Below are 23,165 nucleotides of genomic sequence, written 5' to 3' on the forward strand. Positions count from 1 at the left end.
TTAGTGTCCCTTGCGTCCAGTTCGGTGGGTCCGGGAGGTCAGGTGGTTCATGTGGAGACCAGCGAGGTGGTCCTAACAGGCGACCCGCTCAACGGCTTCGGCGTGCAGCTGCAGGGAGGAATATTCGCCACTGAAACGCTGTCCGCACCCCCGCTTATCCGATTCATAGAGCCAGACAGCTCTGCAGAGAGGTGAGCGCACACACATTCACACATGATACAAGCCTCGAGTTTGGAGTTCATCCGAACACGGGAAAATCTAAAGATTTACAGAATGAGAGAAGACTGAGACTGAAAGAAGGTCTGAAAAGAATCTGTTGAGATTTCTAATATTACAAAAGATGATTAATAATAAACCACAGCTTTCCTGTGTGTTTGTGTGTGTGTGTGTGTGTGTGTGTGTGTGTGTGTGTGCATGTGTGTGTGCAATGCTGATGTCAGCTCTGCTTGACTCTGTGTGGGTGTATGTACATTTTTAAGCTTTTACTGTATGTTCATGAGTGTAGGTGGAGGTTTTCCAAATGTTGACATGCAAGTGTGTGTGTGTGTGTGTGTGTGTGTGTGTGTGTGTGTGTGTGTGTGTGTGTGTGTGTGTGTGTGTGTGTGTGTGTGTGTTTACAGCCCACCTAAGTGTTTATCTCTTTTATTGCACTTTAATTCATGTTTAATTCATGCATGTGTGTTCATTTAAGTCTCTGTATGAATTCTCAGTTGTATTTACACTGTGTGTGTGTGTGTGTGTGTGTGTGTGTGTGTGTGTGTGTGTGTGTGTGCATGCTGATTGATGTTCCTGTTGTATTAACAGCCTCTCTAAGTGCTGGGTGTGTTTCTGCACCCCGAGGCCACACTCCCCTCTCCATTAGCGCCCACGCTAACAGCACTAATTAGCTAGCTTCCCCTCGCCCACGCCGAGGAGGAATCGATAAGTAACTTCCTTCCTGCTTGACAGGGTGAATCCAAATAAGCCGTTTCATACCACTCTGAATTACACTTAAACACAACTTAGGTCATTAAAACCGTAAGTCATCCTCCTCTCAGCTGCATGCATTATTGCTGCTGGAAGTCTTTTTTAGAAATGTTATATAGTATAATTTTAAGCATATTGTAGCAGTCCTCAGAAAATGCAGTACTTTTATTCATTGTTTTTAATATTATTATGTTAAATTGATCATCTGCAACATTTAATGCTCCAACTACTGTCTGTTATACTTTACTTTGAAAGTTAAACTTGATTAAAAGCTTCAACATTTGCTATTTTTATCAGAAAATTCAGAAATTTGACATAACCACAAGAAGAATTAGTCGCAATCAGAACATGTAAACCTCATTAAGCTGCTGTGGTTGTTGTCCCACAATGAAAATAGTGTGATATTACTAAACCAGCAGGGAGCCACTTGAGATGATGCCAGAAGTTGTTGTGCACACCAAAAAACCCACCAGAAGCATCTGAGAGGCTGCAAGCAAGGTGGATAATCTCATTCCACTACTGTTAAACTGCCAGCACTGAAATGCATACAGTGAACCGTTAAAACTGCAGATAAGTTAAAGAAGTGTCCCAAAGAGCAGCACAAAGCAACGTCTGGAATGTTTCAGTGTGAGATGATCAAACGGTAGTCTGAAGATTTCTTGAAACAGCTGAAACTCGATGTGTAACATTTGATGCTAAATTTAGAACACATTAACAACATCAGTGAGTGCACAGTTTCTCTGATTAATGCACAGTTAAAGCGCCAGATTTTTTAAGGGTGTTTGGTGTCAGAGGACAGTCGGCTGCTGTATCACACACTCATCTGTGGTCACTCTGGGCTGCTGAGCTGAAGGCTGCTGCACACAGTTTGTGCTACAGACCCCACCACCACTCCTCATCCTGACATAAGCCTGTGCTTCAACCGTGTCACACTTACAGTACCGATGATGCAAGACGCGACATTCTCTGCGACACCATTGCAGTGCAATTTAACATCGTAAAATGCAGATTAATGTCGGATTATGAAAGATACTCACCTGGAACCGCATTTAATGTAAACACCTTGCAGGATTAAGATGAATGGAAGCAAAAGGAAAGAGTGAAGAGGCGTGATGTGAAGACAGATATCAGCTGATCATGGTGCATTGACATGGATGCAGGCAGACGGTAGACGGCTAACTGAATATCATTCTAGTGGATGAGAGCAGGGCGGTAAAATTAGATGAAGCCGGCAGAGAAAACTGCCAACGGTAGACGCCATCACCATCCAGAGTTAGAATATTTTCACATTTTGTCGTCCTCCTTCACACAAGGAACGAATATGGGTTGAAATTAATAATTTCTCTAATAATGCATCTAATTATTAATCATCCTCTGTAAACAATACAACATCACCATGGCAACATGTCGTCATGCACGTTTCGTTTAGCCGTCCTGCCATTCGTCTGTTCGTTGTGGTCTGGCTGCCATAACTCCTGCACAAATAAAAGGGTCTTGGCGGCCATTTAATCCTCAGTGGATCATAATGAAGATGTCTGACTGTACATTAATACGCTCGCCCACTCGCGGCTTAATGGAGGACGAAGCCGCTGTGTGCATGTGTGTGTGCAGACGAGTGAGATGTGGACTGCTGTGCAGATCCAAAGGGCAGCAGCTGCATGAAGGTGAGCTCCTGTTAACGTGAGACAAATCTCTTCATTTTCTCATGTCAGAAGTCTCCGTGGTGCAGAAAGAGATAACTACTGCGATCACGGTGACTCTTGACCTTTAAAAAAAGAGCGACTGCAGTTAGAATCACATTGGAATGAACAGAGAGGTGCAGCATTGGTTCATATCGCTGTGTGCCGGGCAGCCCTGTCTGACTGATGATGCATCAGACACCATCCCCTTCACCTCTGCTCCACCGAACCATTTTCTGCTTTACAAGCTTGTATTTAACTCACAGATAGTTTGTAAAGTTCTCTCTAATATGTCTGTTTGACAGCTTCCTCCAGCAGATAGTCATTATCAAACGTTAGATGCTGTAATAGTACAGTTGCTGTATTGTTGATCTGCTGCAACACTTAAAACTGAGTTGTTGAGTATAATTTGTAGTTGGCATTTTCTGTCTCTAAGAGATGTCAGCATTGTTCCACTGGTGGCGACTGTCCTCTGCTGCCCCATGTTCGCCCTCTTGGACGAGCCTGTGGTAGATCAACCATGCTGAAGTGCCCTCTGCAGTGGCCCAGTGTGCAGGAAAACATGATGCAGCGCCTTCTATGCTGCCCCTAGCTGGTTCAATAGTTAATTATTACAGAGGTGTAGTAGTTATACTTTAAATCTGAGTAGCATAATAAAGCCATTTTTTTTTTTTTTTCGTTCAAATTTTTATTTTGAACAAAATCATAACAAATCTTACAGCACATCATTTCAGCACATCAGTTTTTCCATTTCCTCAATCCCAGGTAACAGAAACTTCACATAAAAGTAGAGTTCAAATAAAATAAAACAATCAAAATATGACCCCTGATGTACACCGAGGTAGCATTGGAGGTACAGGAACAAGGTCTTAACTTAAAAGGGGTGCTTCCACCTTCAACATGCCCCTTATTACTAAATACAGAGAAAAATTTAATAATGAAACAGAATTTAAATCGTGAGAAAGGGTCAAAGTAGAAATAAATAAGATAATAAAAAATAAAATAAAATAAATGATAATCTTTAATTGAAATACTAATTAAATGAATAAATAATCAATGAGAGAGAGAGGAAAAAAATAAGAACAACAACAACAAAAAAAAAAAGTATGAGTGATGGTCCAAGTCTACCTACCTAAGCTCATTAACATGCCCATATAAAGCCATTTTAATTTTAAACTGCGTTTGGAACTGTTTGACAGTAGATTCATCATGACTTTCTTAGTGTTGTGACCCACCACATGCAGCATGTGGCCTTTTTATACCCCTCAGACAACCTGAGTCGGCCGCTGCGTCGTGCATCAGTGTCATTTTGACTGAGCAGCTTGTGCTTTGTTGCAGTTTAGCAGTTGTGAGCTTCGTTAAGCTCTTGTGAAAGGCCCAGCCTTGTGTTAAACTCTTAAAAGGAACCATTGTGAGGACAGTATCCGTTCTTTGTGTCTGGTGATTCTGAGCTTGTTCACATGGGCCAGTCTGCAGAGACTTGAAATGCAGTCAAATTTCCAAATAACGTATGAGGGGCTTCGCTTCCAGAATTCACAGGCCAATATCTCAAAAGACGGAATGACTCCCTCATAATACACCTCTATTTTGCCAAGAAAAGGTATTTACATGATTCACTGCTTTAATAGTCAGCACTAATGTGCTTTACTTTCATTCCAGCGCTGATTTATGTAGTGAGGAGCCAGTTTTCTTCTAAACGGTGGATATTTTGGAAGCAGAAATCTGTAATATCCAGACAGCAGCACTGAAAGCCACGGCAGCTAAAAATAATGTGATATGTACCGCAGCGGGGAGTCTGAGGCTCCTTCATCTGTTTTTGTAAAATGAATTAAAGGAAAAAAGCATCCCAGGCAGAGGCTGACGATTAGTACACCTACAGGCTTGAGTTTTTCTTTCCCCTCTGAGAGCATTTTAACCCTGCAGGTAATCATGTCTAAATAGGCGCAGAAAATAGATACATACTGTAATCATGTTTTATTCCAGGAGATATAAAGTGACAGGGTGTGTTAACGTGATACTTAGTGTATCTGTACACACTCGAGAAAGAAGGTAGTGTCTGGAAACTTCCCTCTCCCTCTGCTTCGTGGATCTTTATGGCCATTCAGAGTGAAATAACTGGAGAACCTCAGAGGGTTCCTTATTCAAACTCACTGTTAACGACTTCGTACACTCGGACAGAACAAGTTTCAACTCAGATGAACCAAAGGTTTAGACCCAAAGCCGATCACAGTCCAACCAGAAAACCTACAAAACCTCATATGTTGCCTGTGGAGAGTCAAAGTGAAACCAGAACCTCAGGTTTCCGTTCCAGACATAAGAAAGTCTCATTCAAAATCACGTTTCGGACACAAACGACTAAAAATCCAGCTCTGAAATGAAAGAAGTCCAGGAGCATCACTGGGCGGCAGAGCAGCCACTAAAAGCTGCAAAGATGAAAGTAAAAGACAGTGTTTGTGGATGTCATGCATCAGGGACAAACTGTTAAAGTGATGCAATGTGAGTCACGCCTGCTGCTGCACTGCTAACACAACGTGGGATTTGTAGTTTTTCTAAAGCTTTAAAGATTTGTGGGGTTCAAAGCACTGAAACTATAAGATACAGCGATATTTAGTTAAGTAAGTAAATGAATGTAATCCAATCTCTCTGACATCACCATGGTAACTCTTGTTGTAGGTGCGGCCTGCTGCAGGTTGGAGACCGCCTCCTGTCAATCAACGGAATCCCCACAGAAGACGGAACACTCGAGGAGGCCAATCAGCTGCTCCGAGATGCTGCGCTGACCAACAAGGTCACACTGGAGATAGAATTCGATGTGGCAGGTTTGTGGCGTCGCGCGAAGGAGTTTGTCACACTCTCAGATTTCTGTCACGTGTTTTATGACATCATGATTTCTTAACTATTCACCACGCTGGGCTGCTGAGTAGAGAAGAAATAAAGCAGAATGTGATGCTGATCTGACATAAACTCAATTAAAAACAGTACAAATATAGCTTATTTAATGTTTGACCTCATCAGCTTCATTGATTTTTGTAAATATCTGCTGATTCTGAATCTGATGCAGCAACACGTTTCAAAAAAGTTGGAAAGGAGCAACAAAAGACTGAGAAAGATGTGGAACGCTCCAAAAACACCTGTTTGGATCATTCCACAGGTAAACAGGTTGATTGGTAACAGGTGACAGTATCATGATTGAGGATGCAGCCAGGTTCAACACTTTGTGAACACTTGATTGGATAAAGGAGATTAATACCTGGACTCAGGAAGACTTCAGGAAACTGTTGCCAGTAAACAGTTTGTTTAGAAATTATTGTGTTTTTAGTCACGTTTTACTCGGCGTCCCAACTTCTTTGGAATTGGCTTATAGCTCACGTCAACACCACAACATCCACAGGTGTCCTTTAAGGTTGTTGCAACTTTTGCTCATCTATGAGGATTTTCTTAGAGTTTAATTAACGAGAAGAGAGCCGCTGTTAGACACTGTGAGTCCTTTATTAGCAGGCATTCAGCAGCAGTCTTGCTGGAGAATGTGCGAGCAGACACATTCAGGGTGAAATGGTCAAAGTGAGCCGCAGGCGGGGGAGGGCAGAATAATTACAGCTCTTCACTGCAGGTCTGCATGCTTTTAACCCCGTGAAAATGTGACAACAACGCCGAGTTCAAGGCTCTGATTTCTGTGCTGAAGAAAAGTCAAGTCTAAAGTTTGATCTATCAAAGTGTCGGAAAGGTCAAACTGATGCTGTGTTATTATTATTATCCTATCATTGTATTTGTTTTGAATTGAATCTGCTCAATGCAAATATGTTTTTCTCTGTAGGAAGGAGCTTCTTCCTGCAGAGAAGGGTTATGCTAACGTTCAGTGTTACTGTGCATCCTCGAGCTCCAGCAAATGTGTTGAAACTAAGTGAAATATTTGAGTATTTGATTCGATGTTAACATCCTTGCAGTCTTCTTCTTGGCATGTTGCCACCACCTGTGGCTCAGTGCAATGGTGTGACGCCGTTGGCTGGGCAGCGTATCGTGTCACCTGCACATGTGTAAGATGAACAAAACGGGAACCGCTCATACAACAAACTGCAGCACCGCCGGAGTCTAAACTCCACGGGGAAGCTTGAAGAGTGAGAAAGCTTGACTCGACCGAGGCGGCTTTAAAGTAGACTGTACATCCATCTATTAGAACAGCAGGAGATTATAACAAGTTCACACACTCTTGTGTTACACTTAAACACTCATGCATTAATTTAGTTTAATTATCTCTTTAATGTGGCATTATGAGAAAACTTTGGGACTATTAACTGAAAAACAACAAGTGTTCACTGTGAAGTCAACAACAATGAACTTTAAGATCAGTAAATCATTCTAAACTCCTGTTTTTTTTACTTCCTGTAGTTTGTTTTGCACAAACTCTTGACATCAGACATTTTACTTCTGATCACACTATGAGAGACTTTATTTAACTTTGATTTCAGCAGTGTGGTACATTATGTTTTTCCACAGTTTTTGGTATCGCCTTTCATAATGTTGCATCATTTAATGAGTTAACGTAGCCAGCAATAAATCTGAAATTAGCATTTACCCTAAACGGAGAAAATGAGAATGATTTCTTACCCCTCCATTAACCCCAAAAGTTAATGCAGTCAATTCCCGAACGTAATATCTCAGACTTTTTAAGTCTTCCCAAATAAAATGTGCAGCTCTGAATGGAGCAGACTCATCGTGCACTCTTTGCAGCTGTCAGGCAGAACACTGTTCATGAAATGAAATCCCTTCGACACACAGAGGAATCTGACTGATGGACAGCTAATGGCGCAGAATGCTCACAGGGAAATTTCTGACGTCGCCGCTCGGATCGTCGGCGCCTTTCCTCGCTCGGCTCTCGAGGAAAGAAAGGAAGACATTTGCAGTGTCAGTCAAAGATAAGAGCTTCTCGGCGAGTGACGAGCCGATGCAAACGGCTCGTTGAAAAGTCTTAAGTGGTTGCTGGTACTTGCGCTCGCCATGATTAAGCCATGAGATGTTTTACTGCTGGAATTAGTGTTGTGACTCATGCAGGCAAACAGTGAGGATTTGAAGTCGCTGTTTGCCCCCGAGAAGAGCAATTCAGCGGCGATAAGAGCACGAGCTAAATGTCTTGTAATTACAAATGTTAAGCGGGATGAAAAGAATTATTTGCTGCTTTTTGTATATTAATGGCTTCTCTGCATGTGTGTGTCTGTGTGTTTGCATCACAGAGTCGGTGGTGCCCAGCAGCGGGACTTTCCACGTCAAACTGCCCAAGAAGAGAGGAGTGGAGCTGGGGCTCACCATCAGCGGTAGGAACACCCAAACATGGTTCATCCGATGGGCTTTTTGTTTGAACGGCTGCCGGCGGAGTGTTTAAATGTCACGAGACCACCCTGGTCTTCCTCAAAAACGCACACACACACAAGCAGACATGCTGGAGAGCTTCGCTATGAACATGAGCAGTGTTTATGAAATGGTATGGGCTGCAGGCCGTTTGTCTGGAAGCTTCTCAGTCATCCAGGTCGTAGTTATCTAAGGACGGATGAGTCAGGGGAAGCTGGACTTGGTTGTAGAAACTTGAAAAAGCTTCACCTTTCATTCAAATGACTTCTTCGGGTCTAACTTACTCTATGTAACTTCTATGGGGTTGTTAGCAAGTCGTTGATGGCATTTGAGTTGGCAGTGTTTCTGTCTGTTGTAATAGCAGTCGTTGGTGTCATCTTAGGCCAAATGTGAATAGGTGTCCTCCTTCTGTACCAGCCAACCCTTCAGGTCACGACTCTGCAGTTTATCTACAGCTGAAAGCTACCAGACACACTTTGGAAGACAACAACATCCATGTCTCGACGGGGAGGCCAGATGGTTTGAAAGAGGAGTGAACGAGGCTACCTGTGCCTCGTATTATTTAACAAGCATTCACATTTGGCCTTGTGACAACTCCAACAACTACTGTTCACACCTGGCCCCAGGTGACTCCAACGACTGAGCAGGAGCACAAACAGGGACCTCGACAGAGGTTAAACACCTGGGACTCCTCACCTGCCAGTTAGAGAAGAAGCCTCCTGAATGAGAGGCGACGCGTTCTCTGCAGGGACGTCCGGTTATGCTCGATTCTGGATTTGTACTATTGGGCCAAATGTACGTGGACAGCCCTTTACATTTGTGACCTCTTGGTCTGAAAATGTTTTTCATGGTTTGGTCAGGGCCACTTAGTTGCAATTGAGGCAAATCTTAATGCTACAGCATAAAATGATAATTCTGAACAGATCTGCTCCTCCAACATTGTGGCGACAGTTTTTGCGGAAGGTGGATCCATAAAGAAAGAGTTTTAGTTTGGAGAGGAAGAACTTGACTGGCCTGCACCTCATCACCAACATGCCCATTGTTTGGGAACGACATGAACAATGACATCAGTGACTGCGCATGTGGCTGTCGTGTTCAGATGTCCATGTATGTTTGGCCTTGTAATGTTTACAACCATTGTTGTATGTAAAGCTTTACTTCGTTCAACCGCCTCCCACGTGGATCCAGTGTGTCACGCTCTTACTCTTCCAGTAAAGACTTCATGGTCGTGACTGATAAAGTTATTAATCACATACTTCACCATAAAGCTTTAGTGCTGCTGTCCAGACTGATTAACACACACACACACACACACACACTTCAGTCAGAAGGACCAACACTCTGTGTTTTAATTATCGTTAGTCTGGAATGTGTTTAGGTTAGTGTGCCATTACACACTGTCTTATTTTAAGTAGCTCAGCTGCAGGTAGACGTTGAACCAGGAACATTTTTAAATATTTGGAGTAAAGACATTTAAACATTTCAGCAACTAGTACAAATATTGAGAAGCATTTTTATGACCAGAAATTTGTCAGAAATCCTCAGCCTGACTGAGATCATGTGAAAGCTCATGACTGAGTAAACTGGATGATTATTAGGATAACTGTGTTAAACAGTATGAATGCTGTGAAGCTGGAGGAATGGTGTAACCTTCCTGGTTCAATAAAGTCTTTCAATAAAGCCAGCAATTTGAGTCCAATGTCTATATGGCCTTATTGGAGGAAACTGTACATATGGCCCTGATGGATGTACATATTGGGTTTTGTGTACACTAAAATGAAGATTACATTGTTGAATAAGGGGTCACCAGTGTTTGCTTTCACTTCATTCTGCTCCTGTGTGAATAACTGTGGCGTCTCTGAGGCAGCAGACGGTGCAATGGCTCCATCTTCTGATTGGAAGTGTTCACAGCTGAAAGTGAAAAGGACTCATCAGCTGATTTGACACAAATTTACCAGCAAACTCAGACGCTTTTTCTCCTGATAAGAGAGATTTAATATGACAAATTCAGTTCATTGCTATCAAAACATTAATGATTTCATGTTACTGTTGCAGTTTTGGCTTTTATTATCATTATTATATTGATGATTTTATTAGTATGAACATGAATAGTAACTCTTGTATTTTACAGCCACGTTATACTTAATTTGTTGTTGTTGCTGCTGTTTCATGTCATCTCCCTCCACAGCCAGTAAGAAGCCAGGAGAGCCCCTCATCATTTCTGACATCAAGAAGGGCAGCATGGCCCACAGGTATCTTGCAGCCTCTTCTGTTGGCCTAACTCTAAATCTGCTTAGAAGCGTCACTTCATACTGAGCAGGACCTCCATGACAGAACTGGCTCCACCTTGTGTCTGTCCCTTTCTTTTCTTTCCCTCGTTCAGAACGGGGACGCTGGAGCCCGGTGATAAGCTGTTGGCCATCGACAACATCAGACTGGAGAACTGTTCCAGGGATGATGCAGAGCAGATCCTGCAGCAGTGCGAGGAACTGGTCAAACTAAAGATCCGCAAGGATGAAGACAACTCAGGTACATGTGTGCAGAAAGCTGAGTGAGTGTATGATGGTTCAGTAAACATGAACATGATGATGATGATGATGGTGATGATGATGCAAAGGATGGATCAGTTCACTGTGCAGAAGTCTATTTGGTTGAAGCTAAATTTCAGATATTTTTATTTTCACTTGATTAAATAATATTCCGGAGGCTAATCTTAAGGAGATGCAGTAACAGTGTTTGACCACTGGGTGGTGGTGTTGTCCACAACTCACGGACTCCTGCTGAAGCTTAAATGGTCATTTAAGATGCTGTAAGATGCATTTTTATTGATCCCAGTGTGAAAACGAACTATTACATCCAGGATGAAACAATAACACAAACAGCAAAGACATATGTGGGATATTTCAGGAAAACGTGGGAAAACAGCAGCTGCTGGTGTAGCGCTCTAATGTGTGTACCATGAACAACATGGAGCAGCCTGGACCCACTGAGTCTTAATCCAGTTGAGGACCCTTGTGTCACATGTCACAGATCTTTCAGCCACCTTGGATCTTGGATTTGTGCGATTCAACGAGTTAATTAAACGGATGAATCTGAGTTGTTGCAAAGACACGTCACCGTGTTCCACTGTGAGGTTTGATGTGAAACACACACACAAACACACGGAGGGATTGTGTAATCGTGATAGATTATGACTCAGTGGTTGCACACACACACACGCACACAGGAGCAAAATGCAGAGATTATGTGTTCATGCTACATGATGACAAGGCAGTCTTCTCCCTGGTTACCATGGAAACTGTGTCTTCCTCACCAGTGTTGTCTTGACTAGAGTTTTGACCTACTTCTGGAATGAAATGTATATGTGTGTGTGTGTGTGTGTGTGCATTTCAAACAAACAGGTAACGTGATGCAGCATCACCAAGTAAACTGAGGTGTTTTGGTGTGTGTGTGTGTGTGTGTCAGATGAGCAACATACGTCAGGCAGTATCATCCACTCCTTGGAACTGAAACATTAGATTAACACGTGTGTGTGTGTGTGTGTGTGTGTGTGTGTGTGTGTGTGTGTGTATCAGATGAGCAGGAGACGTCAGGCAGCATCATCTACACAGTGGAGCTGAAGCGGTACGGAGGCCCTCTGGGTATCACCATCTCAGGCACTGAGGAGCCTTTTGACCCCATCACTATATCGGGCCTAACCAAGAGAGGCCTGGCCGAGAGGTACACGCTCACCCTCTTACACGCACACACATCGTCCTTCCTCGGAAATCTAGGTTACCACACTGAGTTGTGGCGCGTTAGGAAAAATGCTGCAGCCGGACATTTTTTGGGTTGGTCGCACATTCATGCTGCACAATGATGCACAGACATGTAGAAATGTGGCAACATAGGAGAATGCTGCAAGCAAATAAAGACGGATGCAAACAGTAGAATCTAACGCATTAAAAAGAGGAAGAAGGAAATGCAGTGAGCAGGTTAGAGATAAAACCAATGCCTTCTGCTGACAACAGCTGAATGTTAACTTTGGTTTGTTTATGAGAAAAAGCTACAGGGCACCTTTGAAAGAAATTCATTTTTATGGTGCATTTTATGTGAATAGCATCTTAGACTAAAACACAATTTCTACACCATCAGAAGTGGTGATGAAGCAGCACGAGTCTTCATTCACTGACTGCACATCATGGAACAGCTCGCCTGCAGCGCCGTGGTTTTACCTTTTTTTTTTTTTTTTTTTTTTTTTTTTTTTGGAAGACTGTCCTGCAACACTTAATCTTGTCTGTATTGATTAGTTCAGTCTGGGTCACTTTAAGTTTCTTAGTTAAACCGAGATGCAGAGGCTCCTGCATATGAAGACACGCCTGCACAGTGAGCCTGAGGGTTTTTTTGGTAGGCGGTCACTGAGGTCGCCACCAGCTGGACAGGTGCCAAAAACGTTTTTTTCTAATGAATATCAGACACACAATCTGCAGCCTGTGGCACTGCTTGCATTACATTGTTAAATAAACCCCCCTGGTCACTCACTAATACACACCTGAGAACATTCTGGGAACATTATACTGAAATCCAGGTGTACTCAAGGCAAGCTGTCACATGTATTTGTACAGGTGTGAATCATGTAGGAGACAATTAAACAAAAGAAAAGGCCAAGAGTGAGGCCACTCCCTTCACCTGTGGTCAGAATGATAGTTATCCCCTCTGGTGGCAAAGGTCTTACCTGCAGGTCAAAGGTCATGGCCTATTGTCTTTGTCCCCTCAGAGCAGAAGGTGATTCGGAAACAGCAGAGAGAACAATCAGTCCCACCGAGAAGAGCTTTGTCTGGAGTGATTATCATCCTGTGTGCTCAAGATCCATATCAAGATCAAACAAACAGAACCGTTCAGGGAATCGCGTTGTCATGGCAACACACACAGGCACCTAAACCCAACCGAGACAGTTGAAGGATGTTGCCTTATTTAGTCGTCCCCATCAGTGGGGTAAAAGCCTTATTAGGAGAAGTAACAGGAGGACGCTTCGGGCAGTGAATGGAGGGATTCCCCACCAGCAGCTGAGTGTGCAGCAGGTGTCATGTGACATGGAGCCATGACAGAAACATGACGCAGCGGCGAGATGAAGAGCAGCTTGTGTCCGCGGCAACAAGGCAGAACAAAGGAAGAACCGCAAGATGGTCTTCCTGAGTCATAGTCGTCCACCGGTGATGTCAGCTCATAGCCAGAGACAGCAGGCTAAACATCGGTGTTCATGCGCTGGTCAGCGAGTTTCATGGTGATATTAGTCAAAAGTTTTAACCTATTCACTATCAAAATTGTTATATTTTTGGTCTAAAAACGTATTGAATTGAGTGAAATTAGTTTTTTCCTCATACTCTTATCCAGAGATCTGGCTCACCAGACTTTCCAATTTTATTCCCATCTATATTCTAAAGGTTTTTATAGAGGGGTTTGTTCACATATAATTTAGCCTGATTTATTTAATGTTTTATTTTGAAATACAATGGCAAAAATAGCTTTGTGTGATAGAGTGATTAAAAAAAATCCCCTTTGTAAAAACATTTGGCTCAAATATGTCAATAAATTCTTGGAAATGTAGGCAAATTCAAACATATTTAATTAGAAGATGCATAATTTGCATATTTAAACACACATTTCTGAAAACCTGCGATGCAAAGAAATAAATGTCATAACTTTGACGGTGATTTCAGTCCATGTTTTTACCTTATTCACAAGACTCCAAATAAAACCGGCTAAAGTTATTCCACCAAAAACACACCCAGAGAGACGCTTAATGCTCACTCTGCCACACACACACACACACACACACACACACGCTCTGTGACCCCGATTCTTGGAGTTTGTGATGTAATTGTTCTATTTCCTGTCCTAAACTGTTGTCGATAAAGCACTTTGCCTCGGACCTGTTGGCTAAAAGCTCTCTATAAATACACTTGGCTGAGCTTGACGCACAAGAAAGTGCAGGAATACAGACGAGAACATCACAGCATCTGTGTGGAAACTGCTCAGAACGACCCACTTTTTCTCTGAGCTGTTTGACCGCCGTAGTTTTATACCGTCACCGTGGAAACAAAATCAAATAATGGAATTCAGATAACAACACAACACACTTAATACGTTTATAGCATGCGTAATACGGGTTCATGAGTGTGTGTGTGAGATAAGAGTCAAAATAAATGTCTCTATCAAAGTAGGCTACAAGATAAACGGCTGTATTTTATGGCACTGACCAGTGGGCTGAAAGCGAGCCAGTGTTTTTCACCAGAGCCACTTTGCCGTGACTCCACACTCGTCATGTGGCTGTTTACATGAACTCTGTTTGAACAGTAATAACTTTTAATTAAATTCCCAAACCCAAATCTGATTTGTAAACAAAGACAGCATCATGTGGCGCTGAGGCCCGATGTTCCAGCATCGAGTTCGTACACAGTTAATTTGCACTTGCAAATGTGTTTTGGAGGACACATAATAAGGTCAGTGAAGGGACTTCAAAGAGTCGGTTCACAGAAATGACAAAAAGCAGAATTTGTCTGCACAAAATGTGCTGGATAGAAATGTATTATTGGTGTCGTATTAATGATGGGTGGTTTGAGTAATCGGGTAGATTGATGTAACTGCCACAGCTTAACCCCACGTCTCATACGTATCTATGCATAGAGCTGAATTGTAAATTACTTTCTGCATGTGTGTGTGAATGTGTGTCCAGGACAGGGGCTATTCACGTGGGTGATCGGATCCTGGCTATCAACAGCGTCAGTTTAAAAGGCAAACCCCTGAGTGAAGCCATCCACCTGCTGCAGATGGCTGGAGAGACGGTCACCCTCAAGATAAAGAAGCAGCTCGACAGTAAGTGTTAAGCGTTTTGTTTTGTTTGCTTCTTGAAGGACATGTTAGAAGAGGCTGTTAAATCTAGTCTGTGGGTTAGGCCTCCACCTTCAGCACCCTCTAAACTTTCTAACCCCTACCCGAACCAGGGTTTGTATTCCCACACCCCGCTTTTATTGGTGCAGTTGGTGAGAGGCAGGGGTAGATGATGGTAGTGCGGCAATTGGCAGTTACATGTGGCATCTAGGCCTGTGGTAGCATTGCAGCAGCTAACAATAGCTAATAAAAATGTGGTGGTGGTATGATAGTGTCTTAGCAGTTAGCATTGGCATCTAGCAGTTAACATTAACAGCATAGGTGAATCTAGCTTTATTGTCTTTTTCTGTTCCTCTTAGCAGGTAGCGGTTAGCATTTACCATTAGCATTAGCTAAATGGTAGCATCAGAACAGTGTTGTCTTTTTCTGCTCTTCTTAGCGGTTAGCATTAGCTAAATGGTAGCATCGGTACTGGCCACTACCTTGAGCATCTTCTAAACAGGCCTGGGTCAGTTGAACGTGGAAGTTCTGTTTGGATTGTGTAGGAGCAGTGTGAACTGGCACTGGGGGGGGTTACTCTGGGACGCCGGAGTTCACCGCCTAGCCTCCTGGAGGTGTCGTGGGACTAAATAGGCTAAACACTGTTGAAGGGAGGTATCCACCTGATGACCCCCAGAGACGTGTTAGGAATCACTGCTCTTTGGCAGGTATAGAGGCAGATTAGAGCTCCAAGGTTCTTCACTGAGAATGAATCCTCTTTTTGAGCACAAGTATCTTGTGTTTAAGTTAATACCGTCAACGCTGACGTAGCACTAACGTCACAGATCTCTTATCACATCTGTTTTTTGATGACCTTTATTAAATGCCTTTTTAGACACTGGGAGGATTCTGTTATATATTTTTTTTTTATCAACATTTGCCTCTTGTCATGACTTGCAATCTTTATATTGGAGAAAATGTACTTATCAGACTAAATAATGTGTTGTTTCTGCTGTAATCCAGAGAAAATTAGTCTTATTGTCTCAAAATTTCTTTGTCATCTGACAATCTTTTCACTGGACAAACACAATTCCAGCGTTTTCTGTCCAAGATTTAGAAGAGAGGAAGGCGGCAGAGGCAGAGGACACGACAGAGAATGAACTCAGTGACCCCGAGGAGGACGATTTGACCGACAGCCAACAGACAAATAAGCTGTCGGAGCTTTACTCCACGACCATACCCAGCGTCGACTCTGCCATGGAGTCGTGGGATGGCTCAGGGATGGACGCCGGCTATGGCAGCCAGGGTAAGCTTTGGATTAACACGCGTAGGTGGTGAAAGGCCAGCATGGCCACACACAGCAAAATATATTTGGAGAAACTCACAAAGTTTCTCATTGAACTCAAATCCAAAATGAGTAGCAGTAATATGAGCATTTCATCCAGCTCCTTCACTCCTCCTGCAGGTACATACAGCCACCAGGCAGCTGGAATCGCCCTCCACCCCCATGAATGGCGTAGTGCCAAGCAGCAGCGCAGCACCACGCCTCCTCCTGGACGCCGGAAGAACTACCCGTTCAGCGACGGAGGCTTCAGCGAGGATGACTGGGACAAACCACCCGGGTAGGACTGAACTTTTACTCATGATTCATGAATGTGGGCTTAACAATTTGAGATCTTTTCGTTGAATCCCAGCAGCCTTTGGCTTCTATTAATCCCTGAACCGCATGAAAATCTGATCATGCAGAATTAAAACAAGCTTGAAACAAACATTGAAACTTCAGTTCTATATTTATATACCTTACAGGAATGAATGGAGACCAGAGGGTGTGTGGAACACAATGGTTAGCTGTGACGTGTAGTAAATGGGCCACCACTGATTTAAATGTCCAAATGGACAGAAAACAGTGAATCAGTCATTTCATTATTATTTAAAAATAAGTTATATTTTTGTGAAAAACATTCTATTCACACAGCACTACATTATATTAACATATCAATTAGGTGTGGTTCCATTCTTATTGAACCTGACACGCTTCACCTGCTATTGATGTGACCACTCTAAATTGCGCTAATTAATCTTACTTACTGTTTCATTTCCAATATTAAGTGTTGGAGTACAGAGCTGAAGTAATGAAACTGTGTCACTGTCCAAAAAACAATCATTTAACACTAATAATTATTTCCCAATCAAATAACCTGACAGTTTTGCTTCTTATAAATCATCTTATCATTTAGTCTATACGTTTCAATATTAAAATGGCCATCATAACTTCAAAGTACCCAAGGTGATGTCTTTAGATTGCTTGTTTTGTCTAAATCAGTCCAAAATCTGAACTGAAGCTTCACATTTGAAAAGCTGAAATATGTAATTTGTCTGCATTTGTGAGTTAAATAATTTGTATATAATTATCTTACAGAAAATGTTTATTTTCGATCACTGTGATTGACTAATTGTATTCATATATTGTATATTTTAAGTCTCAGATATCTCAGTCTGTATATTTTGACGCTCTGGTTGTGCCAGTATCAGCACCGAGGGCTCGTGGTGGTGTGGAGGTTGAGTCATGAAGCCAGTGAGACTGATTATCTGTGCGTATAGTGATGAGTCAGGAGGTTAAGCCTTGTGAGGATAGCAACATTCGCCGGGGTTATGTAACACTAATGGGGGAGGAGAGCGCGAGCGGGAGAGTAAGAATGGTGAGAAAAAAATCAGCTGCACAGTGAAAGTGAATTAATCTTGTCAGTCAAGGACACTCGGTGTTAAAAGATTACTCGTGTAGGATTTAACCAGAACGAATGGCCTTGTACTGTAATGACTCTGCTCTGGATTCATATCAGCTTTGTTGATTATGTGACGCCTGTGCTAATGCACATAAAAGAGCACACATGCACTCAGTTCTCTGGAACACACTTGTTAACATGACAATGGCTGTTAGTTGGTCAAATTACTGTTTTAAGGTACAGAAAAATGTTAGAGAGAAAGCATAGTTAACGTAATACAAGAGACACTGCCACCCACTGAGATCATTTTCCAAAGCTGCATTTAATTTCGTTTGTGTGTGACAGATTTATTGGCCAACAACCAGACGGTATTCTGCTGGATCCAGATGACAGTTTCTGGTGTCAGGCGCTTGAAGATCTGGAGACCTGCGGCCAATCAGAACTGCTCAGAGAGATAGAGGTTGGTTAGCATGTTACCATTCGCATCCAACCCACTTTATACACAGGCTTACTTAAGCTACATTTATACTTCAGTCCTGTCAAAGGTTTTGATTCATAATTTACTGCTGGATTCCACTAGTTAGTAACACCTTGGCAACATAAGATAGATTTAACATACGTGACACAGCAACTGTGTTTTCATTCCCTAATTTACTTTGTGATGTAGTGTGTTAGTCAGCCATGCTCGGACCTATTTATCGAGAAGCAGGTTTGGCTATTAGCAGATATCAAGAATAGTTACTGATATCAATAAAATTGTTGTTATGAATTAATAATAACAGGGCGCCACCCTGAGATGAGGGGCCAATGACCAAACAGTGGATACATATACCTACAGTTAACACAGTAATGTTAGCATTATGATTCAAGTGTGTGTTTTTTGGTTTGTGCAGGCATCCATCATGACAGGAACAGCCATCAGTCTGGGTGTAGACGGCGTCAACAAGCCTCCAGCTGAACCCATGCTGAGTCACAGCAGGATGAGCCCATTGCGGAGAAATTCTCTCCTGCACCAGGGAAACCTGCTCCACCAGGCTGCACATCTCCACCAGGGCGCCCATCTGCACGAGGAGGCCCACCTGCATGAAGAGGCCCAACTCCACCAAGGTAATTCAGTAGCAAATGTGACAGAGCCAAGGGTGGTGGTCTCTCCAAGCTCATAATATTGGACTCAGAAAGATCCAATACAATGTCTTTCGAAGCAAAGAAAAATTAACTAAAAATGTTTATTCCACCCAGATGCCATCCTGCACCAGGAGGCCCATTTCAACCATGAGGCCCACCTGCACCAAGGAGCCCATATCCACCAAGATAACCAATCCTCTCTCCTGCACCACGAGCCCAAGGCCAAGGCCTCATTGAGAGTGTCAGAGAGGACGTGGGAGTCTCGTCGAATCAAAGAGGAGATGCAGGGGATTCTGTCCCCAACGCCTTTGGAGCTGCACAAAGTGAGTTAAAACGTCTGTCTTTCGACTCCGTCATGATGTAGCTTCTATTCTGGCTTAGGACTTGGATAAAATGTTGACAGGATTAGATGAAGTGAGGTCAAGAATAAATACAAAGTATATCTAAAAAGACTTACATTTCTGTTTTTAAGTATTGAAATGAAGTTCAGCTTGCTATTCGACAGTTCACTCACCTTCAGCTCTCTCTAGAGAGTTTAGCTTCTCTCCCTCCACCACGTCACCCACTTTCTTTTTTCTTTTTATGTATTGTCTGTCTGTTAATTGAGGGAATAAGTTGTGTTGGATGTGTCCAGTTAAAGAGAAAACATTTTTGGCTTGTAATGGTAGGAAAAGCAGAGCAATAACTTACAATAATGACAATAGCAGGGCTATGAAACTGAAGCAGCTACATGGAATTCAGCCAACATTCATTTGTTTTGATGTGCACATGTGCTTTTTCCGCTGTCACATGTCAAAATGTCTCATGTGGAAAAGGCTTGACAGCACAGATTCCGAAAAAGATGGAATGCTGTGTAAACTGTAAAAATAAAAACAGGATGGTCATTTACAAGCAACAGTTTTACGAAGTTACATGAGTCCATGTAATAATCTCCTTTATCCAATCATGTGTTCACAAAGTATTGAACCTCGCTCCATCCTCGCTTTGAACCACTGAGCCTTTCAATCATGACACTATCACCTGTTACCAATCAACCTGTTTACCTGTGGAATGATCCAAACAGGTGTTTTTGGAGCGTTCCACATCTTTCCCAGTCTTTTGTTGCTCCTGTCCCAACTTTTTTGTTGTTGTTTTTTGCATCAGATTTAGAATAAGCAGATATTTACAAAAATCAATGAAGCTGATGAGGTCAAACATTAAATATATTGTTTTTGTGCTGTTTTCAATTGAGCACATGTCAGAAAGGATTAGCAGGTCATCACATTCTGTTGTGTTTTACACAGCATTCTAACGTTTTGGAATCTGTTTTGTATTTTGGATTAACAACTTTGAGTTGGTTCAAGTTTTAAAAGCTGTAAAAGTTACTTTTTTATGAGTCAGAGAGAGACATTAAGTTTTTACAGTGCAGGATATTATGTAATACAGTATAGAATGTACAGTATAACAGCCCACTTCCCTTGGGCAGTTAATATGCTGGCAGTTACATGTCTTCACCCTCCTGTGGATTTACAATGACTTCACAGAGGGCTCAGACTTGTACAGCTCAGGGCCAGGATGAGATTTGTTATCCACGGCGAGAGAGAAAATACATTAAACTCTGATGGGCTCATTGGTTGTCAGCCAAAATTTTATAGCCTCTTAATGGTGTCTTATTAAAAGATCATACAATATTCATATATAATACTGCCTGTTCAGTTTTTTTTTTTTAATCCACAGTTCTTAGCAAAACATCTGGCCTGAATTACCAATTGTAAAAACCCCCATCCCGCATCTATCCTGCATTTCATCATGCTTCAGTTAAGCATGCAGCATGGGTGGATACTGTACATTATGTCCTATACAGTAGAACCACATAACACAAAGCTTGAATGCTCCTAAATGCTGTCAGATGAAAAGAGAATACAAAAAACCCACAATTCATCTAGGGTATGCAGACAAAATTCACATTTTTCTGTCTGTTCTAACAAAAAGTAACAACTAAAATCACACAAAGTGCTCCCTTGTCTCAAAACGTAGCTGAATGTGGGGCCTTGACACACCAAGCCAACATTCATCGCCTGTATCTTTTGTGGCACATCAGCATCCATTTTAGCCAGTTCAGCAAGTTTAAATCTGGTGTTCGTGAGAAAGAGCTGTCTGCGTTTTCTTCTTCCACAAGTGAAACCAAAGACTTCAGTGCCAAAGCAAAAATTTATACTGACAGTTGCAGCTTTTTATCAGACATTCTCAATGCCTACTCGCAGGAATTGATGGGACTGTTTGATCAGGTTCACTGTGACAGAAGAATGGCTGGCTCTTTTGCTTTGTCTGTATTTCAGATTAAGAGCACAGACAACTGACCAATCATTTCCTTTTAAACTGGTGATCAGTTGTTGTCTTCGAAGTGCAAATTTTAACAGAAAACACTAGATGTGTCAGGGCCTTTAAACAACCTGTGCCAACCATTTTTTTAACAGATTCAAGTGGTACTCCTGTGTCATCGACAGGCACTGCTTTCTGGTCATGTTTAAACTTGGATTAAACTAAAGTTATTTCACCAAACCAACCTCTCATTCGTGCGTCGTCTTCTGTAGGTAACAGTGATAAAGGACCCAGAGATCGACGACTTTGGCTTCAGCGTGTCAGACGGCTTCTTGGAGAAAGGAGTTTACGTCAACATGATCAGACCCGACGGGCCAGCTGACCGAGCCGGGCTCAAACCCTACGACAGGATCCTGCAGGTGATAAGGGAATCCATTTATCATTTGAGGGTGTTAACACAGCAACAGTGTAGAACTTGAAATCCTTTTATAAATAGTCCCAAACAACAGTGGCCTGTTCTTCACAGGTAAAGTTGATCACCTAACCTCTATCCAACGGTTTCATTCACTAAAGACCAGACTGATGACTCCAAAACAAGCAAAACGTGAACGTGCAGTAAAGACCGGGCAGGGCATCACCATGAGTCTAGTGATATCTTTGGGTCTGACACTGCAGGCATTTGCTCACCACAAGGGATTTAGCACCAAATAATAAATGAGTTTATTTACGACTCTAAATTTTGCCTCCCTGAAATTGGACTGCGTCACATAAAAAGGCCTGCAATCACTACATGGTTCATCTAATGTGGATGTGAACACCAGGGAAGACTAATTTCCCAGAGGAACAAACTTATGTTTAAACTTAGACTAGTCTAAAAGTAACACTTCAGGACATCAGAGAGGCAGCAGGGGAAAACGGCTTGTAGAGACATAATATTGTCACTTCTAACTCTAATTATGACTACCAAGAGAACAGATTTTCCTGGTAAAAAAAGAAAATATTACCAGATAACAAGCCCTGCTGCGCATTATGAATGTATGCCACTGTGTGTGTCTCTCTGTCCAGGTGAACCACGTGAGGACGAGGGACTTTGACTGCTGCCTGGCGGTGCCTCTGATCACAGAGGCCGGAGACAGACTGGAGTTGGTCATCAGCCGCAACCCACTGGCAAACGATGACACAGAGGACAATAACAACACTTTGGACCATCCACTAGACCTGTAACACACACACACAAAAAGACAGATGAATCTCTAGACATACACACATGCATTCACTCTGTCACACTCAGGCAGGACACACACATAAACTGGTGATGAAGTGTAAAGTTATATCTACTGGAACTGGCCCAAACACACACTCCACCGGCTTGCAATAATTCTACTTAAATACAGAGACTCCTACACACACATTTGCATGCTCACAGTCATCCCCTTCTATTCACACTGGGTTGAACCGCTGTCAAACAGTATATTTCTCTATGGAAGTACAGCCACAGTGCAGAAAAAAAAACACCAGAGACACTTCCCTGAGGGCTGGCTTGGAGTCCTCAGTGTTGTTCCATCATAAACAACCACTTAGTTGGCAGATTCTGACTCTCTAAATCTTGTTTTTAATGTGAAACAAATGAATAAAAACCTGTAATTTGGGTGAGGTAATTTCAACTGTTTTTAATGCCAGGCCACAGGTTCATAGAAATCTCTAGTGCCGATGGTACCAGAGGGATCTGCCTTATTACACAACATTGTGATTTTAGGAAATTTCAAGCAAAACTGTATTGATAAAAGAGAGAAACTGCCACGCTCAGTTTACAAATTTCACTTGTTTTAAAAAGGCTAATCGGACTCAAAAGCAGATTGAACCAACGATTTATAAAGAAATAGTGTGACTGTGGTCTACGTAGATGTGGCCATTGTAGAAGTCCATACTGCTGCTCTGAGTCTGCTCAAATATTGCTGCTCCACTGCAATTCCTTAGAGTATTTTCTGAAGGGGTCAAGTTTAGCTGTTTTTCCAGCTGTTGCATGAAGGTGGACTTCTATTTTGGATACGTCTGCACATCATCAGATCAGATCAGTGACATTTTGAAAAAAAATTAAACTTGTGCCATTATTACAAGGTCGAGACAATGACGTCATCACAACTGCCAAACTGTTTTTGTGCAAACCAGTCATCAAAGC

The 23,165-nt window shown here is 42.3% G+C and overlaps 1 protein-coding gene across 1 annotated transcript in view; it reads left to right on the forward strand.

Moving 5' to 3' along the window:
- grip2b (glutamate receptor interacting protein 2b) overlaps nt 1–22,210 on the forward strand; it is a 157,620-nt gene extending 135,410 nt beyond the window's left edge. Inside the window, exons 12-25 of the mRNA XM_041951168.1 lie at nt 5–191; nt 5,319–5,464; nt 7,874–7,954; nt 10,177–10,240; nt 10,372–10,517; nt 11,564–11,708; nt 14,704–14,843; nt 15,934–16,143; nt 16,303–16,459; nt 17,906–18,020; nt 18,454–18,667; nt 18,800–19,008; nt 21,259–21,405; nt 22,052–22,210. Coding sequence (XP_041807102.1) covers nt 5–191; nt 5,319–5,464; nt 7,874–7,954; nt 10,177–10,240; nt 10,372–10,517; nt 11,564–11,708; nt 14,704–14,843; nt 15,934–16,143; nt 16,303–16,459; nt 17,906–18,020; nt 18,454–18,667; nt 18,800–19,008; nt 21,259–21,405; nt 22,052–22,210 — 2,120 coding nt within the window. The remainder of the gene's footprint in view (nt 1–4; nt 192–5,318; nt 5,465–7,873; nt 7,955–10,176; nt 10,241–10,371; nt 10,518–11,563; nt 11,709–14,703; nt 14,844–15,933; nt 16,144–16,302; nt 16,460–17,905; nt 18,021–18,453; nt 18,668–18,799; nt 19,009–21,258; nt 21,406–22,051) is intronic.
- Nucleotides 22,211–23,165: the final 955 nt, after the last annotated feature.

The sequence above is a fragment of the Chelmon rostratus genome, chromosome 2 (assembly GCF_017976325.1).
Source record: "Chelmon rostratus isolate fCheRos1 chromosome 2, fCheRos1.pri, whole genome shotgun sequence".
NCBI classification, from domain to species: Eukaryota; Metazoa; Chordata; class Actinopteri; order Chaetodontiformes; family Chaetodontidae; genus Chelmon; species Chelmon rostratus.